This window comes from Somniosus microcephalus, chromosome 4 (genome assembly GCF_052327205.1).
Source record: "Somniosus microcephalus isolate GS21.2 chromosome 4, FLI_Smic_1.0, whole genome shotgun sequence".
NCBI lineage: Eukaryota > Metazoa > Chordata > Chondrichthyes > Squaliformes > Somniosidae > Somniosus > Somniosus microcephalus.
This window is the reverse complement of record NC_140990.1, coordinates 317911398-317933659: the sequence shown is the minus strand read 5'-3', so window position 1 is coordinate 317933659 and position 22262 is coordinate 317911398. Positions and strand designations below refer to the sequence as shown.

Here is a 22262-nt window from a genome sequence, read left to right as displayed (position 1 = left end):
CACAGTGCTGCCACCTCTGCTGGGTCTGTCCTGCTGGTGGGTCAGGATATACCCGGGGATAGTGATGGAGGAGTCTGGGACATTGGCTGAATGGTATGTTTCTGTGAGTATAACTGTGTCAGGCTGTTGCTTGACTAATCTGTTAGGGAGGGAGTTCCAGGATTTCGACCCAGGGACGATGAAGGATTGTCGATGTACTTCTAAGTCAGGATGGTGTGTGACTTGGAGAGGAACTTGGAGGTGGTGGTATTCCCATGCACCTGCTGCCCTTGTCCTTCTAGGTGGTAGAGGTTACGGGTTTGGGAGGTGCTGTCGAAGGAGCCTTGGCGAGTTGCTGCAGTGCATCTTGTAGATGGTACACACTGCAGTCACGGTACGCCGGTGGTGGAGGGAGCGAATGTTTAAGCTGGTGGAAGGGTTGCCGATCAAGCGGGTTGCTTTGCCTGCTGTGTTTCCTACATTACAACAGTGACTACGCTTCAAAAGTGTTTCATTGGCTGTAAAGCACTTTGGGACATCCTGAGGTTGTGAAAGGTGCTATATAAATGCAAGTTCCTTCATTTGCCTTGAAGTACATCAAATTCACAAAAAAAATAGCTCGTTACAAATGTTGGCACTGTGGTGATACATCACTTCGAGTCATTTCCTTAATGTTGTGGATTGGTTAATGTTTGTCCTTCCCCCCCCATCCCTCCCCTTGTTTCTTTTCCCTTTTCCTTTCTAGACTCCCACTGGTCCAGGCTCCATCCTTTGAATATTTGATCCCTGCCGTGATTCTCACCTCGCATCCCATGGAAACCAACAGCTCCCGTCGTAATGGTACAGTGCTGTTCTTCTGTAACTCTTCATCGAAACTAGTCCTTCCAATGGCCAGAGGCCTTTCATATCAGAACATGCTGGGCTTACCAACGCTGATTGGACATATTCTAGGAGTATAAGAGTAAAGACGTCTTACTGCAATTATATAGGGCCCTGGTGAGACCACACCTGGAGTATTGTGTACAGTTTTGGTCTCCTTACCTAAGGAAGGATATACTTGCCATAGACGGAGTGCAACGAAGGTTCACCAGACTGGTTCCTGGGATGGGGGGATTGTCCTATGAGGAGAGATTGAGTAGACTAGGCCTATATTCACTGGAGTTTAGAAGAATGAGAGGTGATCTCATTGAAACATACAAAATTCTTACAGGGCTTGACAGGGTAAGTGCAGGGAGGATGTTTCCCCTGGCTGAGGAGTCTCGAACCAGGGGTCACAGTCTCAGAATAAGGGGTCGGGCTGAGATGAGGAGAAATTTCTTCACTGAGAGGGCGGTGACTCTTTGGAATTCTCTACCCCAGAGGGCTGTGGAGGCTCAGTCGTTGAGTATATTCAAGACAGAGATCGATAGGTTTTTGGATATTAAGGGAATCAAAGGATATGGGGATAGTGCAGGGGAGTGGAGATGAGGTAGAAGATCAGCCATGATCTTATTGAATGGCGGAGCAGGCTCGAGGGGCCGAATGGCCGACTCCTGCTCCTGTTTCTTATGTTGTTATGTAACATTTGACACCAAGCCACATAAGGACATATTTGGACAGGTAACCAAATGCTTGGTCAAAGAACTAGGTTCTAAGTTGCATCCTAAAGGAGGAGAGGGAGCTAGAGAGGTGGGAGGTTTAGGCAGCTGAAGGCATGGCTGCCAATGGTGGGGTGATTAAAATTGGTGATCAGCAAGAGGCCAGAACTGGAGGAGTTTAGAGATCTCGGAGGGGTGTAAAACTGGAGGAGGTTACAGAGATAGGGAGGGGCGAGGCCATGGAGGGATTTGAAAATAAGGATGAGAATTTATTTTAGCTGGAGAGAGTTGGGGGTGGTTGCCTTATATGCAAGTTATGTGGTGGCAGTGAGAGAAATTCGGTACAAATGTGTTCATGGTTTATGTGTCAGTCATGACTCAGTCTTGCCTCTGAGTCGGAAGATTCTGGGTTTAAGCCCCACTCCTATGGGGCACAAAATCTAGGCTGACACTCCAATGCAGTACTGAGGGAGTGCTGTTCTTCAGATGAGACATTTAACCTGGGCCCCATCTGCCCTCTCACGTGGACATAAAGGATCACATGGCAATTGGGAAGTGAACAGACTTCGTTACCCGATTAGATGATTCTTGACTCTCAGTCAAATATTCCTTCCCCCCACCACCACCCCCACCCCCCAACACCATCTCCAATATTTCTATAATTAATAAAGTATACAAAGCAAATGGAGTATAATGTGGGAAAATGTGAGGTTATCCACTTTGGAAGGAAGAATGAAAAAGCAAATTATTATTTAAATGGAGTGGGACTACAAAATGCTGCGGTACAAAGGGATCTGGGGGTCCTAGTGCATGAAACACAAAAAGTTAGAATGCAGGTACAGCAAGTAATTAGGAAGGCTAATGGAATGTTGGCCTTTATTGCAAGGGGGGTGGAGTATAAAAGTAGGGAAGCTTTGATGCAACTTTACAGGGCGTTGGTGAGACCGCACCTGGAGTACTGCGTACAGTTTTGGTCTCCATATTTAAGGAAGGATATACTTGCATTGGAGGCAGTGCAGAGGAGGTTCACTAGGTTGATTCTTGGGATGAAGGGGTTGACGTATGATGAAAGGTTGAGCAGGTTGGGCCTATACTCATTGGAGTTTAGAAGAATGAGAGGTGATCTTATTGAAACATATAAGATTCTGAGGGGGATTGACAGGGTAGATGCAGAGAGGATGTTTCCCCTCGTGGGGAATCTAGAACTAGGGGGCATAGTCTCAGAATAAGGGGTCGCCCATTTAAGACGGAGATGAGGAGGAATTTCTTCTCTCAGAGGGTCGTGAATCTTTGGAATTCTCTACCCCAGAGAGCGGTGGAGGCAGAGTCATTGGGCAGGATTTTCATTGGGCCGTGGAGGCGGGATCGGAGGCGTGTGGGAGGTTAAAATCTCAAAGTTGGGGGGCATGAACCCATCCCGCCCCCAACCCGCCTCCATGCCCGTTTCACAGGAGGCGGGTACCCGACCTGTGCTGGGACCCGCCTCCCTGACGCGCGAAGGGGATTAGTGCCAATTAACTGCCTGTTAACAGGTAGTTAACAGGCAGTTTTTAGCCTAATCCCTATTTTTATTCCTGAAGCGTGGGATTTCCAACGGCTCCAAACCACGCCAAGTTAGCGAGGCGGACCGTCGGGCTGAAGGGCTTGGAGGGTTCGAGATGTCCGGTGTTCAGGTGAGTGATGGGTGCATGAGTGCAGAGGTAAGTGTGTTTGGTGTGTGTAAAGTGTTTAAAGAAGTTTTACTTACAATTACTTACCTTTACAGCCTTCCTTCCTTTAGGTCTCAGGAGTCCCTCATCTCACTGGCACAGAAAGCAGAATGGCCATGAGCTGTCAAAAGTTGCAGCATTCAGCTTTCTGTTCCGGGGAGATCTCTAAATCAGCCTGAGAGGAAGGAATTAACTTGGAGTACAGATTGTCAGTGTTTGACAGCTTCAAAGAGCTGATATTTCATCTGTCAAAAGCTCTTGACAGATGAAATCACAGAAATCACAGAAACCACACAGTGCAGATAGAGGCCATTTCGGCCCATCGAGCCTGCACCGACACATATCCCACCCGATCCCCTACACCAACACATATCCCACCCTATCCCCGTAACCCCACGTATTTAATCCCCCTAACACTAAGGGTCAATTTATCATAGCCAATCAACCTAACCCGCACATCTTTGGACTGTGGGAGGAAACCGGAGCACCCGGAGTAAACCCACGCAAACACGGGGAGAATGTGCAAACTCCACACAGACAGTCGCCCGAGGCCGGATTCGAACCCGGGTCCCTGGCGCTGTGAGGCAACAGTGCTAACCACTTGTAACGTCACCTGTTACCGGGTGGGCCTTAATTGGCCTGCTGAGCCCGCTGGGCGGGCTCAACAAGGTCAATCAAGTGAAAATCGCGTGGGTTGGCCACAACTCGATGGAGGCGGGACTACAACACCGAAAGCTGTAGTCCCGCCTCCGACACGCCTCCAGTATTAAAATCCAGCCCAATGAATATATTCAAGGCGGAGATTGACAGACATTTGAGCTACAAGGGAGTCGAGGGGTATGGGGAGAGAGCGGGACAGTGGTGTTGAGGCCAAGATTGGATCAGCCATGATCTTATTGAATGGCGGAGCAGGCTCGAGGGGCCGACTGGCCGACTCCTGCTCCTGTTTCTTATGTTCAAATGGAAAAAAAAAAAAAAAAAATTTTAAGTCTGTTATTTTTCTCCTGCTGGCAGCAGTGCCCGGAAGATGAATCTTCACCTCCTGGAGAGTCCAGGACAATCCTGGGGTTTGGTGACCCTGCCTCTGGAGCAGGAGGAGGCCATTCAGCCCCTCCAGCCTGTCCCACCATTCAATCAGATCACAGCTGATCTGTGTCTTAACCCCATTTACCCACCTTGGTTCTGTAACTCCTAATACACTTTCCTACCAGAAACCTAGCAGTCTGAGTTTTGACATTTTCAATTGACTTTCAGCCTCCACAGCTTTTTGTGGGGAGAGAGTTCCAGATTTCCACTCACCCTTTGTGTGAAGAAGTGCTTCCCGACATCACCCCTGAACGGCCTGGCTCTAATTACATAGAATCATAGAAGATAGGAGTAGGTGTAGGCCATTCGGCCCCTCGGGCCTGCTCCACCATTCAATGAGATCATGGCTGATCATCCAAATTCAGTACCCTGTCCCTGCTTTCTCCCCATATCCCTTGATCCCTTTAGCCTTAAGAAATAAAGCCAACTCCTTCTTGAATATATTTAATGAACTGGCCTCCACCACCCTCTGTGGCAGAGAATTCCACAGGTTCACCACTCGCTGGGTGAAGAAGTTCCTCCTCATCTCTGTCCTAAATGGCCTACCCCTTATCCTTAGACTATGACCCCTGGTTCTGGACTCCCCGACCATCGGGAACATCCTTCTTGCATCTAGTCTGTCCAGGCCTGACAGAATTTTATAGGTTTCGATGAAATCCCCTCTCAAATTCAAAATGTTAGGGTTCTGTCCCATTGTTCTGGACTCCCCCCACCAGAGGAAATAGTTTTTCTCTCTCTCTCTACCCAATCAATTCCATCAATCATCTTAAACACCTCAATTTGATCACCCCTTTAATCTTCTAAACTCAAGGGAATACAAGCCCAGACTGTGCCACCTGTCCTCGTGAGTTAACCCTTTTAGCCCCTAGCTGGGAAGCTGGTTTGCTCGCTGCCTATGACTTTCCTACATGTTGAGATACCGCAGCGCTGAGAATAGCGGCCTAGCGGAGTGGTGGGCCCTGGCAAAGCCTCACTTTTGCGGCCTCCCAACGGTTAGAGATTATTGAGGCCTAGTCAGCTGTGGGGGGGCCCGTCCCCCGGCAACGCTCCTGTGACCTCCCAGTGGCCAATGGTAGAGCAGCATTGACTGCTGCCCATGCGAGGTGAATTGTGTTTAGAATAGGTAATATTTTCAGGATACGTGTGCACGCACCCTGAGCGCTGGGAAATTCTAAAAACCGTTCAATGGTTTTTGTTGGTACGAAAACCGTCAACCCACCTGACTACTGCCTGGCCAACAAAAGAAAGCTGCAATTATCAAGCTCGGAATAAAGCTTGCACAACGTTTTGTTGGAATTGGGTTTCTCTACTTGTCTCTGAAAGGGGAATCGCTCATGTTTTCGGGACTAATGGGAACCACAATCCTCCGCTAGCCAGTTCTGTTCTCAACTGGCTGTTTCGCACTTGATTAAATTGTTGCTAAATTGCTTTTTGCGTGCTTTTCTCATATTAATCTCTGTCCTCCCCTCTCCTCTGTCTTCCATTTGGTGTCTGTCTTCTCACACTGGCTTCATTAGTCTTCTCGGCCTTCTTGGATGACGGCCAGGGGCAGGAATGAGGGAAATGAAAAAATAATCGTCCTGAGTGAGAGCTCCACCCGGTGGCCTGGTTGGTAATTGCACCGACACTGAGCCCCCACACTGAGTCCCAAGGCGCCAGCTTCAATCCTTGGCCTCTGCTCTGCTGGCTGATCTCAGCTGGGCGGCAGTAGGGGTTACTACAATTGGCCCTCAGGACCCTGAGGGAGGGTGGGACGGTGGGGGGGGGGGGGGAGGCGATGATAGAAACATAGAAATATAGAAGATAGGAGCAGGAGTAGGCCATTCGGCCCCTCGAGCCTGCTCCGCCATTCAATGAGATCATGGCTGATCATCCAAATTCAGCACCCTGTCCCTGCTTTCTCCCCATACCCCTTGATCCCTTTAGCCTTAAGAAATATATCCAACTCCTTCTGGAATATATTTAATGAATTGGCCTCCACTGCCTTCTTTGGTAAAGAATTCCACAGGTTCACCACTCTCTGGGTGAAGAAATTCCTCCTCATCTCTGTCCTAAATGGCTTAACTCTTATCCTTAGACTGTGTCCCCTGGTTCTGGACTCCCCCACCATTGGGAACATCCTTCCTGCATCTAGTCTGTCTAGTCCTGTTAGAATTTTATGAGTTTTGATGAGATCCCCTCTCATTCTTCTAAACTCCAGCGAGTACAAGCCCAATCGACTCAATCTCTCCTCATACATCATTCCCGCCATCCTAGGTATCAGCCTGGTGAATCTTTGCTACACTCCCTGCATGGCAAGAATATCCTTCCTCAGATAAGGCGACCAAAACTGCACACAATACTCCAGATGTGGTCTCACCAAGGCCCTGTACAACTGCAGCAAGACATCCTTATTCCTGCACTCAAACTGTCTCGCTACGAAGGCCAACATACCATTTGCCTTCTTAACCGCCTGCTGCACCTGCATGCTTACTTTCAGGAAAACCAGGATTCCGACTCCTGATCACTATCCCCCGAAAGGAAGTGTGGGAGTCAGGTTCAAAAAAAAAGATTAAGGGCTGTATTTTCATTGAGGAGTCGGGTAGGAGGCGGGACTACAACTTTCGGTGTTGTAGTCCCGCCTCCATCGAGTTGTGGCCAACCCACGCGATTTAGACTTGATTGACCTTGTTGAGCCTGCCCAGCGGCCTCAGCAGGCCAATTAAGGGCCACCCGGCAATAGGTGACGTCACAGATTGAAATTTCATCTGTCAAGACCTTTTGACAGATGAAATATCAACGTTTGACAGCTGTTTGAAGCTGTCAAACACTGACAATCTGTATTCCAGGTTAATTCCTTCCTCTCAGGATGATTTAGAGATCTCCCCAGAACAGAAAGCAGATGCTGCAGATTTTGACAGCTGGCGGCCATTCTGCTTTCTGTGCCAGTGAGATGAGGGACTCCCGAGACCTGAAGGAAGGAAGGCTGTAAAGGTAAGTAAAGGTTAGTAGAGCTTCTTTAAATACTTTAAACACACCAAACACACTTACCTCTGCACTCATGCACCCATCACTCACCTGAACACCGGACATCTCGACCCCTCCAAGCCCTTCATCCCGACGGCCCGCCTCGCTAACTTGGCGTGGTTTGGAGCCGTCGGGAATCCCACATTTCAACAATAAAAATAGGGATTAGGCTAAAAACTGCCTGTTAACTACCTGTTAACAGGCAGTTAATTGGCACTAATCCCCTTCCCGTCTCGGGGAAGCGGGTTCCAGCGCGGGGCGGGTATCCGCCTCCTTTGAAACTGGCATGGAGGCGGATTGGGGGCAGGATGGGGACAGGATCCCCGATTTTGGGATTTTAAACCCCCCACACGCCTCCAATCCCGACTCCATGGCCCAATGAAAATCCAGCCCTTAGCTTCTGTGTGGTGCCCGCCACAGTCAAATAGTCTGCCAACGTTCACTCTCCAGCTTACGCAAGAAGAACGACCGCCTGGGGTGAGGCAGCTGAGAGTGAGCAAAACCCATGGAAGGTAGTACCCCAGCGAATCTCAGTGTCTTCAGGAGAGCAAGGAAGTGAACTGTGCTGAGGAGGTTCTCTCATTCTTTACCATATCCTCATTTCAGTAAGTCAGCCAGCGGCTCAGTGGGTGGCACCCTCGCCTCTGAGTCAGAAGGTAGTGCGCGTTTAAGTCCCACTCTAGAGACTTGAGCACAAAACGCTTCAGTGTAAGCATGACTCGGTTTTGAAGTGGAGCAGGGGGGAGTTCTCCCCGGTGTCCTGGGTTAATATTGATCCCTCAAACAACATAGAAACATAGAAGATAGGAGCAGGAGTAGGCCATTCGGCCCCTCGAGCCTGCTCCGCCATTTAACGAGATCATGGCTGATCATCCACTCTCAGTACCCGGTCCCTGCTTTCTCCCCATATCCCTTGATCCCTTTAGCCTTAAGAAATATATCCAACTCCTTCTTGAATATATTTAATGAATTGGCCTCAACTGCCTTCTGTGGTAGAGAATTCCACAGGTTCACCACTCTCTGGGTGAAGAAATTCCTCCTCCATCTCTGTCCTAAATGGCTTACCCCTTATCCTTAGACTGTGACCCCTGGTTCTAGACTCCCCCGACCATCGGGAACATCCTTCCTGCATCTAGTTCTACATCACTAAAACAGATTATCCGGTCATGATCACGTTGCAGTTTGTGGGATCCTGCTGTGCGCAAATTGGCTGCCGCGTTTCCCGCGTCACAGCAGTGACAACACTTCAAAAAAAAAGTGCTGCATTGGCTGTAAAGCGCTTTGGGACGTCCTGAGGTCATGGAAGGCGCTATATAAATGCAAGTTCTTTATGCCTTTCTTTCATTTGGCTGATACAGGTACTGAAATGGCCGTGCTCTGTGATGGGGCTCAGTGCCCAGAGACAGACATCACTCTACAGACATGGAAACTCACCCTGGCTGAAGTAAGATGCTTTCAAAGTTGGTATGTTTTAATATATGATAGCAAAATACTGCGGATGCTGGCAATCCAAAATAACAACAGAAAATGCTGGAGAAACTCAGCAGGCCAGGCAACATCCGTGGAGAGAGAAATAGAGTCAACGTTTCGGGTCGAAACCCTTCGTCAGAACTGAGAGAAAAGGCAGGACATGAAACAAAAGGCAGTTTGGGGGCTGGGAAATGGGGGAGGGGATGAAAGAAGAGACATTAAGAGATATTCAAGGCGAGACGAGATGGTAATAGGACAGGTAAAGAGACAAAGGATGGCTCTAGATGAAGTGTGAAATGCGCTGGCAGAGTGAGAGACAGCTGCCATGTGGGACAGAGAGAGAAAAAAGGAAAAGGCACAAACCAAAAGTGTGGATAAAAAATATAAAAATATAATAGGGGCTGAGGTTATGATCTGAAGTTGTTGAACTCGATATTGAGTCCGGAAGGCTGTAAAGTGCCTAATCGGAAGATGAGGTGCTGGTCCTCGAGCTTAAGGTGAGCTTCCGTGGAACAATGCAAGAGGCCGCAGACGGTGAGGTCTGAGTGGGAATGGAACGGTGAATTAAAATGACAGGCGACCGGAAGCGCGGGGTCACCCTTACGGACCGAACAGAGGTGTTCCGCAAAGCGGTCACCCAATCTGTGTTTGGTCTCCCCAATGTAGAGGAGACCTCTGCCTTTTGTTTCATTTCCTGCCTTTTCTCTCAGTTCTGTAGAAGGGTTTCGACCCGAAACGTTGACTCTATTTCTCTCCACAGATGTTGCCTGGCCTGCTGAGTTTTTCCAGCATTTTCTGATGTTTTAATATATCGTGTGTGTGTGTGTGTGTGTGTGTGTGTGTGTGGCAGCATTCAAGGGGCAATTAAGTGAAGCTCGTCGCCTAGCTTGGAGCCTGGCTATACAAGGGCACAGGTCGGTGAGAAGGCTGAGCCCTCACCACCCCCCACCATAGGAGTCTGGCCCCAACATCCAAGAGATGTGGCTGCTGGAGGCCAATTGAAAAGTTCAAATCTGAGCTGGGTAGATTTTTTGTTGGGTATTAAGGGTTACAGAGCCAAGGCGGGCAAATGGAGTTCAGCCATGATCTAACTGAATGGCTGAATGGCCTCCTCCTGTTCCCATGTTCACTGGTGCCTCTGGAGGGAGAGGTCACAATGTTTTCCTGTCATGGGGCCGGGTGTGGGGGGGGGAGGCGGGGGTGGGGGGAGGGGCAGGGTGGGGTTCGAATACTCTGCCGGCCCACCGAAGCACGGTTTCCCGGTTACCTGCTCTCTCACATCTGGCAGCTAGAAAGGAGTCAAGCAGTTGCATGCATAAAAGCTTGTGTCTGCGCACCCTGTAGAAAAGATTGGGCAGGGCTCGCAGCCTCAGATTATGCTTCATACATAAACAACATCCCATTTTTATATAGCAGCTTGTCCCATGACAAAATGCATAGAATTACATAGAATTTACATGGAATTTACATGGAATTTGCATAAATTTTACATAGAATTGCATATAATTTCCATATAAGTTATATAGTATTTGCATAAATGTTACATCGAATTACATAACATTTCCATCTAAGCTTCATAGAATTTATATAGAATTTACATAGAATGATATATAATTTACATACAATTACATAGTATTTACATAGAAGTTACATTGAATTTGCATAAACTTTACATAGAATGACATAGAATTTACATGTAATTAAATAGAATGACATAGAATTTACAGCACAGAAACCAGCCATTCGTCCCTAAAGATCCATGCCGCTGTTTATGCTCCACACAAGCCTGCTCCTAATTTATCAAACCCTGTCAGCATATAGTGGAGGGAGTAAAAAGAAATGTTGTAGTTGTAGGGGATAGTATCATTAGGGGGATAGATAGGGTTCTCTGCAGTCAAGAGCGGGAGTCCCGAAGGCTGTGTTGCCTGCCCGGTGCCAGGGTTAAGGACATCTCTTCTGGGCTGGAAAGAAACTTGGAGTGGGAGGGGGAGGATCCAGTTGTCGTGGTCCATGTTGGTACAAACGACGTAGATAGGACAAGGAAGAAGGTTCTGTTAAAGGAGTATGAGCAGCTAGGGGTCAAATTAAAAAACAGAACCTCAAGGGTAATAATCTCTGGGTTATTATCTGAGCCACGAGCGAATTTGGCTAGGATAAATAAAATTAAAGAGTTAAATGCGTGGCTCAAAGACTGGTGTGGGAGAAATGGGTTTTGCTTCTTGGGACACTGGCACCAGTACTGGGACAGGAGGGAGCTGTTCCGTTGGGACGGACTCCACTTGGCCAGTGCTGGGGCTAGAGTCCTGGCGAATCATATAACTAGGGCTGTAGAGAGGGCTTTAAACTAATTAGTGGGGGGGAGGTTTCTAGAGAGCAAATAATAGAAATGACAACGGAGAAGGTCATAGACTTAGGTAGCAGTGGGGGAATTAAAAAACAGAATGTGTCAGGAAGGGGCAGAAGGTATGGAGTAAAAAGTAAAGTACTAAAAGGGGAAAAAACAGGAACTAAGTGTTACAAAACATATTTGAAAGTTCTTTATCTGAATGCACGTAGCATTCGTAACAAAATGAATGACTTAACGGCACAAATAATGACATATGGGTATGATCTTGTGGCCATTACAGAAACATGGCTGCAGGGTGACCATGACTGGGAATTAAACATACCAGGTTATTTAACAATCAGGAAGGACAGGCAGGAAGGGAGGGGAGGTGGGGTGGCTATGTTAATAAAGGAAGGAGTCACTATAATACAGAGAAATGATATTGGGTCAAAGGAACAGGATAGTGAAACAGTTTGGGTGGAGATAAGGAATAATAAGGGGAAAAAAACACTAGTGGGTGCAGTCTATTGGCCTCTGAACAGTTGCAACTCTGTTGGATGGAGCATTAATCAGGAAATAGTTGAGGCTTGTAATAAGGGAATAGCTATAATTATGGGGGATTTTAATTATCATATTAACTGGACAAATCAAATTGGGCAGAGCAGCCTTGAGGATGAGTTCATTGAGCGTATTAGGGATGGGTTTCTTGAGCAGCATGTAACTGAACCGACCAGGGGGCAAGCAACCTTAGATTTGGTCCTGTGTAATGAGACAGGATTAATTAAAAATGTCCTAGTAAAGGATCCCCTTGGAATGAGTGACCATAACATGGTTGAATTCCATATTCAATTAGAGGGTGAGAAGGTTGGATCTCAAACAAGCGTGCTAAGCTTGAATAAAGGAGACTATGAAGGTATGAGAGCAGAATTGATTAGAGTGGACTGGGAAAATAGATTAAAGGGTAAGATGGTACATGATCAGTGGTGTACATTTAAGGAGTTATTTTACAACTTCCAAAAAAAATATATTCTACTGAGGAAAAAAGGGTGTAAAAGAAAAGATAGCCATCCGTGGCTAAGTAAAGTAATTAAGGATAGTATCCGACTAAAAACAAGGGCATATAAGGTAGCCAAATCTAGTGGGAGGATAGAAGATTGGGAAGTCTTTAAAACACAGCAAAAAATAACTAAAAGATTGATTAAGAAAGGGAAGATAGATTATGAAAGTAAATTAGCAAAAAATATAAAAACAGACAGCAAAAGTTTCTATAGTTTCTATAAAAAGAAAAAGGGTGGCTAAAGTAAATGTTGGTCCCTTAGAGGATGAGACCGGGAAATTAGTGGTGGGAAACATGGAGATGGCAAAAACGCTGAACAATTATTTTGTATCAGTCTTTACGGTAGACGACACTAAGAATATCCCAACACTGGACAAACAGGGGGCTCTGGGGGGGAGGAGCTAAATACGATTAAAATCACTAAGGAAGTGGTACTTGGTAAAATAATGGGACTCAAGGCGAATAAATCCCCTGGACCTGATGGCTTGCATCCTAGGGTCTTGAGGGAAGTGGCGGTAGGGATTGTAGATGCATTAGTAATAATTTTCCAAAACTCCCTGGACTCAGCAAAGGTCCCGGCAGATTGGAAAACTGCTAATGTAACACCCTTATTTAAAAAGGGTAGTAGACAGAAGGCTGGAAACTATAGACCTGTTAGCCTAACATCTGTGGTTGGTAAAATGTTAGAGTCCATTATTAAGGAGACAGTAACGGGACATTTGGATAAACATAATTTAATAGGACAAACTCAGCATGGTTTCATGAAGGGGAAGTCATGTTTGACAAATTTGCTTGAGTTTTTTGAGGAAGTAACATATAGGGTGGATAAAGGGGAACCAGTGGACGTAGTGTATTTAGACTTCCAAAAGGCATTTGACAAGGTGCCACACAAAAGATTATTGCTCAAGATAAAAAATCACGGGATTGGGGGTAATATTCTGGCGTGGGTGGAGGATTGGCTCTCTAACAGAAAGCAGAGAGTTGGGATAAATGGTTCGTTCTCAGACTGGCAACCAGTAACTAGTGGTGTTCCGCAGGGGTCAGTGCTGGGTCCCCAACTCTTTACAATCTATATTACCGATTTGGAGAAGGGGACCGAGTGTAACATATCAAAGTTTGCAGATGATACAAAGATGGGACGGAAAGTAGTGAGTGAGGAGGACATAAAAAACCTGCAAAGGGACATAGACAGGCTAAGTAAGTGGGCAGAGATTTGGCAGATGGAATACAATACTGGAAAGTGTGAGGTTATGCACTTTGGCAGGAAAAATCATAGAGCAAGTTATTATCTTAATGGCAAGAAACTGGAAAGTACTGTAGTACAAAGGGATCTGGGGGTCCTGGTGCACGAAACTCAAAAAGTTAGTATGCAGGTGCAGCAAGTGATCAAGAAGGCCAATGGAATGTTGGCTTTTATTGCTAGGGGGATAGAATGTAAAAACAGGGAGGTATTGCTGCAGTTGTACAAGGTATTGGTGAGACCGCACCTGGAATACTGCATACAGTTTTGGTGTCCATACTTAAGAAAAGACATACTTGCTCTCGAGTCAGTACAAAGAAGGTTCACTCGGTTAATCCCGGGGATGAGGGGGTGGTCATAGGAGGAGAGGTTGAGTAGATTGGGACTCTACTCATTGGAGTTCAGAAGAATGAGAGGCGATCTTATTGAAACATATAAGATTGTGAAGGGGCTTGATCGGGTGGATGCGGTGAGGATGTTCCCAATGATGGGTGAAACTAGAACTAGGGGGCATAATCTTAGAATAAGGGGCTTCTCTTTCAAAACTGAGATGAGGAGAAACTTCTTCACTCAGAGGGTGGTAGGTTTGTGGAATTTGCTGCCCCAGAAAACTGTGGAAGCTACATCATTAAATAAATTTAAAACAGAAATAGATAGTTTCCTAGAAGTAAAGGGAATTAAGGGTTACAGGGAGCGGGCAGGAAATTGGACATGAGTCTAGGTTCGGAATGGTCATGGCCCTGTGGGTAGTGGAGTGGGCCCAGGGGCCGTGTAGCCTGGTTCTTCTCCTACTGTGTTCTAATTCTGTGTTAGATTTCAGGAGATGGTTTTATTCCTGTTCCTGGCTGGGGTGGAGATCGCCTTTACAGAAGGTAAGTACTGTTGAAAATATAGGGACAGAGTGATCTCCTGGACGAGTTTCGATCGCCTAGATGGGTCGGAGAGGAATTTCCCAGATTTTCTTCTCCCAAATTGGCCATTGGGTCTTTTATCTGGTTTTTCGCCTCTTCCGGGAGATCACATGGGTTCGGGTGGATGGAGAGTGATAGAAGATTTGAGGTTAGGATCAGATCAGCCATGATCTTATTGAATGGTGGAGCAGGCTCGAGGGGCCGATTGGCCTACTCCTGCTCCTATTTCTTATGTTCTTATCTTAACCCTCTCTGCCTTTCTCCCTCGTGTACTGATCGAGCTTCCCCTTAAATGCCTGGATGAGTTTTACACTGGGAGGTTGAAGTAAGGGAGAACCTAAGAAGCTTTAAGCTCTGCATCAACACTAGGCTGTGTTGGAGTTGGAGTGTATGAGGCAGAGCAACTCTTCAGTGCAGATCCTGAGCTTAGGGGAGATGAATGAAGGAGCAGACATCAAACCCACTAATGTCCTTCAGGGAACGGAAGCTGACTTCCTTACCCCGGTCTGGCAGTTGATTTTTTTTTCTTTATTCATTCATGGGATGTGGGCGTCGCTGGCAAGGCCGGCATTTATTGCCCATCCCTACTTGCCCTTGAGAAGGCGGTGGTGAGCCGCCTTCTTGAACCGCTACAGTCCGTGTGGTGATGGTACTTCCACAGCGCTGTTAGGGAGAGAGTTCCAGGATTTTGACTCAGCGACGATGAAGGAACGGCCGATATATTTCCAAGTCAGGATGGTGTGTGACTTGGAGGGGAACTTGGAGGTGGTGGTGTTCCATATGGTGATTCTTAACGGCTCCTGAAGAATGAGAGGTGATCTCATTGAAACATACAAAATTCTTACAGCACTTGACAGGGTAGATGCAGAGAGGTTGTTTCCCCTGGCTGGGGAGTCTAGAACCAGGGGTCACAGTCTCAGAATAAGGGGTCGGCCATTTAGGACTGAGATGAGGAGAAATTTCTTCACTCAGAGGGTGGTGAATCTTTGGGATTCTCTACCCCAGAGGGCTGTGGAGGCTCAGTCGTTGAGTATATTCAAGACAGAGATCGATAGATTTTTGGGTATTATGGAATCAAGGGATATGGGGATAGTGCAGGAAAGTGGAGATGAGGTAGAAGATCAGCCATGATCTCATTGAATGGCGGAGCAGGCTCGAGGGGCCGAATGGCCTACTCCTGCTCCTATTTCTTATGTTCTTATGGCCTGGCAAGCCACTCTTTGTAGCACAGATGCTTCAAGTAGAAGGCCCACCACCACCTTCCCTCGGCAACTGGGGGGGTGGGTGATAAATGATGGCATCAGCCCACATCCCGAAAACAAAAAATAAAGGCTGTTGCAGACTGCAGGATCATGGGTGGAGTGAGGAGGATTTGACAAGGTGGGGACTCTGGGAGAGCTTGATGGAGATGAAAAAATCTGGACAAAAATTAATCCAAAAAGGCTAATGGAATGTTAGCCTTTACATCTGGAGGGCTAGAACATAACGGGGAGGAAGTTTTGCTACAGCTGTACAAAGCCCTGGTTAGACCACATCTGGAGCACTGTGTAGAGTTTTGGGCACCGCACCTTAGGAAGGATAGATTGGCCTTGGAGGGAGCACAGATTCACCAGAATGTTACCAGGGCTCCAAGGGTTAGATTATGAGGAGAGATTGCATAAACTAGGCTTGTAGTCCCTGGAATATAGAAGGTTAAAGGGTGATGTGATTGAGAATTTTAGGATTTTGCAAGGAAATGTTCGGGTAGACAGAGAGAAACTTTTTCTGCTGGTGAGGGAGTCTCGGACAAGGGGACCGAACCTTAAAATCAGAGCCAGGCCATTCAGGAGAGAAGTTAGGAACCACTTCTTCACACAAAGGGTGGTAGCAGTGTGGAACTCTCTCCCACACAAAGCAGTAGATGCAAAGCTCAATTAATAATTTTAAATCTGAGAGCGATAGCTTTTTGCTAGACAAGGGTATATGGAGCGAAGGCGGGTGGATGGGGCGGAGTTACAGATCAGCCATGATCTCACTGAATGGTGGAACAGGCTCGAGGGGCTGAATGTCCTCCTCCTGTTCTGATGGATAGAAACATCGAAGATAGGAGCAGGAGTAGGCCATTCGGCCCCTCGAGCCTGCTCCACCATTCAATGAGATCATGGCTGATCATCCAAATTCAGTACCCTGTCCCTGCTTTCTCTCCATATCCCTTGATCCCTTTAGCCTTAAGAAATATATCCAACTCCTTCTTGAATATATTTAATGAATTGGCCTCAACTGCCTTCTGTGGTAGAGAATTCCACAGGTTCACCACTTTCTGGGTGAAGAAATTCCTCCTCATCTCTGTCCTAAATGGCTTACCCCTTATCCTTAGACTGTGACCCCTGGTTCTGGACTCCCCGGCCATCGGGAACATGACCCTGGGCTGCTGCCAGTCGCAGAATCCAGACAGCAAAGTTCAACTCAATAACAAAACACTGCGGATGCTGGAAATCTGAAATAAAAGCAGAAAATGCTGGAAATACTCAGCGGGTCAGGCAGCATCTGTGGAGAGAGAAACAGAGTTAATGTTTCAGGTCGGTGACCCTTCGTCAGAACTGGCGAAGGTTCGAGATGTACCAGGTTTTTAAGCAAGTGCAGGGGCAGGGAACGTGTGGGAGGGGAGGAAAGAACAAAAGGGAAGGTCTGTGAGAGGGTGGAAGGCAGGAGAGATTAAATGACCAGAGGGATGATGGGGTGAGGAGAAAGGGGGAGGTAATGGGACAAGTAAAGAAACAAAAGATGGGTCTAGAGGAGCTGTAAATGGGAATAGCAGAATCATTACCAACACTTGCTGTCCAAAAAAATGTGAGCAGTGGTTATGATCTGAAATTATTGAACTCTATGTTGAGTACAGAAGGCTGTAAAGTGCCTAATTGAAAGATGAGGTGCTGTTCCTCGAGCTTCTGTTGAACTTCATTGGAACAGTGTAAGAGGCCGAGGATTGAGAGGTCAGAGCGGGAGTGGGGTGGAGAATTAAAGTGACAGGCGACCGGAAGCTCGGGGTCACCCTTACGGATTGAACAGAGGCGTTCCGCAAAGCGGTCGCCCAATCTGCGTTTGGTCTCCCCAATGTAGAGGAGACCGCATCGTGAGCAGCGAATACAGTATATTAAATTGCAAGAAGTACAAGTAAATCGTCCGTTTCACCTGGAAGGGGTGTTTGGGGCCCTGGACAGTGGGAAGGGAGGAGCTGAAAGGAGAGGGTTTAACTGCTGTTTGTTTTTGGGTGTTTGCAGATACGGGGAGCGGTTGTTGTTTCTGGAATCCTACAAGTGTTGCTGGGACTCTCGGGGCTCCAGGGTCTGACGTCCCGACATTGTGGGCCAATGGTGCTGGCACCCATGCTTTCGATAATCGGCCTGTCCTGTTATAAGGAGGCAGCACAGTTCAGCTCATCGCACTGGGGCGTCACCGCCCTGTAAGTATAACTCGACGAATGATTTCAATCCGACCCGAGTGGGGAAAAAAAATCAATTGTCTACTGTGGTGATTTATTATTACAGTGAATTCACAGCACAGAAACAGGCCTTTCGGCCCAGTTGGTCCACACCAGCCTCCTCCCACCCCACTTCATCTCACCCCATCAACATATCCCTCTATTCCTTTCTCCCTCATGTGCTTATCCAGTTTCCCCTTACATGCATCTATACTATAGATAGAAAGGAACTTTTCCCCTTAGTAGAGGGGTCAATAACAAGGGGGCATAGCTTCAAGGTAAGGGGCAGGAGGTTTAGACGGGATTTGAGGAAAAACTTTTTCATCCAGAGGGTGGTTGGAATCTGGAACTCACTGCCTGAAAGGGCGGTAGAGGCAGGAACCCTCACAACATTCAAGAAGCATTTAGATGAGCACTTGAAATGCCATAGCATACAAGGCTATGAACCAAGTGCTGGAAAATGGGATTAGAATAGACAGGGCTTGATGGCTGGCGCGGACACGATGGGCCGAAGGCCTCTTTCTGTGCTGTATAACTCTATGACTCTATGACTATTCGCTTCAAGCACTCCCTGTGGTAGCGAGTTCCACATTCTAACCACTTTCTGGGTAAAGAAGTTTCTCCTGAATTCCCTATTGGATTTATTAGTGACTGTCTATTTATGGCCCCTTGTTCTGATCTCCTCCACAAGTGGAAACATCTTCTCCACATCTACCCTATCGAACCCTTTCATCATCTTAATGACCTGTATCAGGTCACCCCTGCAGTCACCATCCATTAGAATATTGCCACTGTCATCCGGCAGAGAACAATTACTATTCTCTTGATTAAGACGTTGCTCAGCCGACCAGCGGCAATCTTGTGCAAGCTTTAAGAAAAAGAAAGAACAGCCTTACATACAGCGAATTCCTTCCAAGCGCAGTGCCCCATGTCGCGTAGACCACCATGTTGCGCACAGCAAGGTCCCGCAAGCAGCAAAGCGACCTGCACTTCTGGCTATTCCATGGCTCAGTGGGTAGCACTCTCGCCTCTGAGTCAGAAGGTTGTGGGTTCAAGTCCCACTCCGGAGACTGGAGCGCAAAAATCCGGGCTGACACTCCCAGTGCAGTGCTGAGGGAGTGCTGCACTGTCGGAGGGGGCCGTCTTTCAGATGAGATGTTAAACCGAGGCTCTGTCTGCCCTCTCAGGTGGGTGTAAAAGATCCCACGGCCACTATTTCAAAGAAGAGCAAGGGGAGTTCTCCCCGGTGTCCTGGGCCAATATTTATCCCTCAACCAACATCACTGAAACAGATCACCTGGTCATTTGCTGTTTGTGGGATCTTGCGCTGCGCAAATTGGTTGCCACGTTTCCTACATTACAACAGTGACTACACTTCAAAAGCACTTCATTGGCTGTAAAGTGCGTTGGGACATTGAGGGTGTGAAAGGCGCTATATAAATGCAAGTACTTTCATTTGGTTGAAGAAGTGCCTTTGACGACCTCAGAACATTCCAGAGCACTTTAGGGTCAACTAATTACTTTTTATAAGTGTAGGCACACACAGCAATCAATCTGTGAACAGCAAGGCCCTGCAAACAACGATGACGTGTGACAAGTCTTACATTTTTAGAGGGCTGGTTGAGGGGCCAGTATTGGCCAGATCACCAGGAGATCTCTCCGCTCGTCAAACAATATCATGGGATCTTCAACTGAATGGACAGACAGCGCCTCGGTTTAACGGCTCGCCTGGAAATTGGCAGCGCTCCCTCAGTACTGCACCGGGAGCGTCGGCCGAGATTCTGTGCCCAAGTCTCTGGAGTGGGACCCTGACTCAGGAGGCAAGGGTGCTGCCCAACTGAACCACGGCTAGCACCTGTTAGTTTAAAAACAAACATAAGAGGGAGTGTAGACAACCTGGGAGCAGGTACCATGGGTTTTGTTATTAGACGCTCCTGTTGAACCGAGAGTCCATCTGTCAAATGCCAAAGACAAGAGGGTAGCAGGTCTATTCGTGGAGCACAGTGCCACCTGGTGGCAAAATGGTGAACATAAGAACATAAGAATTAGGAGCAGGAGTCGGCCATTCGGCCCCTCGAGCCTGCTCCTCCATTCAATAAGATCATGGCTGATCTTCGACCTCAACTCCACTTTCCTGCCCGATCGCCAGATCCCTCGATTCCCCTAGAGTCCAAAAATCTATCAATCTCAGCCTTCAATATACTCAACGATTCAGCATTCACAGCTCTCTGGGGCAGAGAATGCCAAAGATTCACAACCCCATGAGTGAAAAAATTCCTCCTCATCTCAGTCTTAAATGGCCGGCCCCTTATCCTGAGACTGTGACCCCTAGTTCTAGACACTCCAGCCAGGGGAAACAACCTCTCAGCATCTACCCTGTCAATCCCCCTCAGAATCTTATATGTTTCAATGAGATCACCACTCACTCTTCTAAACTCCAGAGAGTTTAGGCCTAGTCGACTCAATCTCTCCTCATAGGACAACCCTCTCATCCCAGGAATCAATCTAGTGAACCTTCGTTGCACCGCCTCCAAGGCAAGTATATCCTTCCTTAAATAAAGAGACCAAAACTGTGCGCAGAACTCCAGGTGTGGTCTCCCCAAGGCCCTGTACAATTGTAGCAAGACTTCCTTACTCTTATACTCCAACCCTCCAGCAATAAAGGCCAACATGCCATTGGCCTTCCTAATTGCTTGCTGTATCTGCATGCCAGCTCTCTGTGTTTCCTGTACGAGGAAACCCAAATCTCTCTGAACACCAACATTTAATAGTTTCTCACCATATAAAAAGTATTCTGTTTTCTATTCTTCCTACCAAAGTGAATAACCTCACATTTCACCACATTGTACTCCATCGCCACCTTATTGCCCACTCATTTAACCTGTCGATATCCCTTTGCAGGCTCTCTGCATCCTCCTGACAGCTTACTGTCCCACCTAGCTTTGTATCGTCAGCAAACTTGGATACATTACACTCGGTCCCTTCATCCAAGACATTAATATAGATTGTAAATAGCTGTGGCCCAAGCACTGATCCTTGCGGCACCCCACTAGCTACAGCCTGCCAACCGGAAAATGACCCATTTATCCCGACTCTCTGTTTTCTGTCTGTTAACCAATCCTCTATTCGTTCTAATACATTACCCCCAACCCCATGAGCCCTTAAGTTGCGTAACGACCTTTTATGAGGCACCTTATCGAATGCCTTTTGGAAATCCAAATATACTACATCCACTGGTTCCCCTTTATCTACCCTGCTAGTTACATCCTCAAAAAACTCTAATAAATTTGTCAAAGATGATTTCCCTTTCATAAAACTATGTTGACTCTGCCTAATCATGTTATGATTTTTCTCAGTACCCGGTTACCACTTCCTTAACAGTGGGCTCCAGGGAAGAGATGAAGATGCACCAGTCTTCAGATGAGACGTTAAACTGACGTCTGCCCCGTCATGTGGCCTCAAAGGTCCGACGGCACTATTAAGAAAAAGAGCCCATTAAGGTGTGAGGGGATGTCATTTCTAAAGCTAGTTGATAGGGGTAGATAGAGAGAAACGATTTCCTCTGGTGGTGGGGGGGCGGGGGGGGGGGTGGAGGGGAGTCCCGAGCAAGGGGGCAGAACCTTAAAATTAGAGCTAGGCCGCTCAGGGTGATGTCAGGAAGCACTTCTTCACACAAAGGGGAGTGGAAATCTGGAACTCTCTCCCCCAAAAAGCTGCCGAGGCTGGGGGTCAATCAAAAATTCCAAAACTGAGATCGCTAGATTTTTGTTAGGCGAGAGTATTAAGGGTGATGGAACCAAGGCGAGCGGAGGGAGTTAAGATCGAGACCAGCCCTGATCTCATTGAATGGGTGAAGAGGCTCGAGGGGCTGAATGGCCTCCTCCTGTCCCTACCTTCCCATTGCTAAGGAGCTCAGCACTTCGAGTGGCCTCCTGGGTGAGGAAGGGACAAAGGGGGCCCAGGCCTCTTCTGTGTTTGCACCTCCGATCACTTTGGTAATTCTCAGCTGTGGAAAGGCAGGATCGAACCCGCAGGTTTGTAGAGTGGGCGGCTGAAGCTCAATACAGTGAAATGTGTGAGGTGGTTCATTTTGGCAGGAGGAATAAGGAGGCCTCTCACTCCTTGGAAGGCAAGAAACTAAATGGGGTCTGGGGAATAAAGACATAAGAAATAGGAGCAGGAGTCAGCCATTCGGCCCCTCGAGCCTGCTCTGCCATTCAATGAGATCATGGCTGATCTTCTACCTCAACTCCACTTTCCTACCCTATCCCCATATCCCTTGATTCCCTTAATATCTAAAAATCTATCGATCTCTGTCTTGAATATACTCAACGACTGAGCCTCCACAGCCCTCTGGGGTAGAGAATTCCAAAGATTCACCACCCTCTGAGTGAAGAAGTTTCTCCTCATCTCAGTCTTAAATGGCCAACCCCTTATTCTG

The 22262-nt window shown here is 47.3% G+C and overlaps 1 protein-coding gene across 2 annotated transcripts in view; it reads left to right on the top strand.

Annotated features, from left to right (window-relative positions):
• slc23a3 (solute carrier family 23 member 3) overlaps positions 1-22262 on the top strand; it is a 126926-nt gene that overhangs the window by 25406 nt on the left and 79258 nt on the right. Inside the window, exons 3-5 of one of the 2 annotated variants that reach the window (XM_085986801.1) lie at positions 725-819; positions 8716-8801; positions 17622-17803. In XM_085986801.1, the coding sequence (XP_085842927.1) occupies positions 725-819; positions 8716-8801; positions 17622-17803 (363 nt within the window). The remainder of the gene's footprint in view (positions 1-724; positions 820-8715; positions 8802-17621; positions 17804-22262) is intronic. The other variant, XM_085986802.1, reaches the window with a different exon arrangement.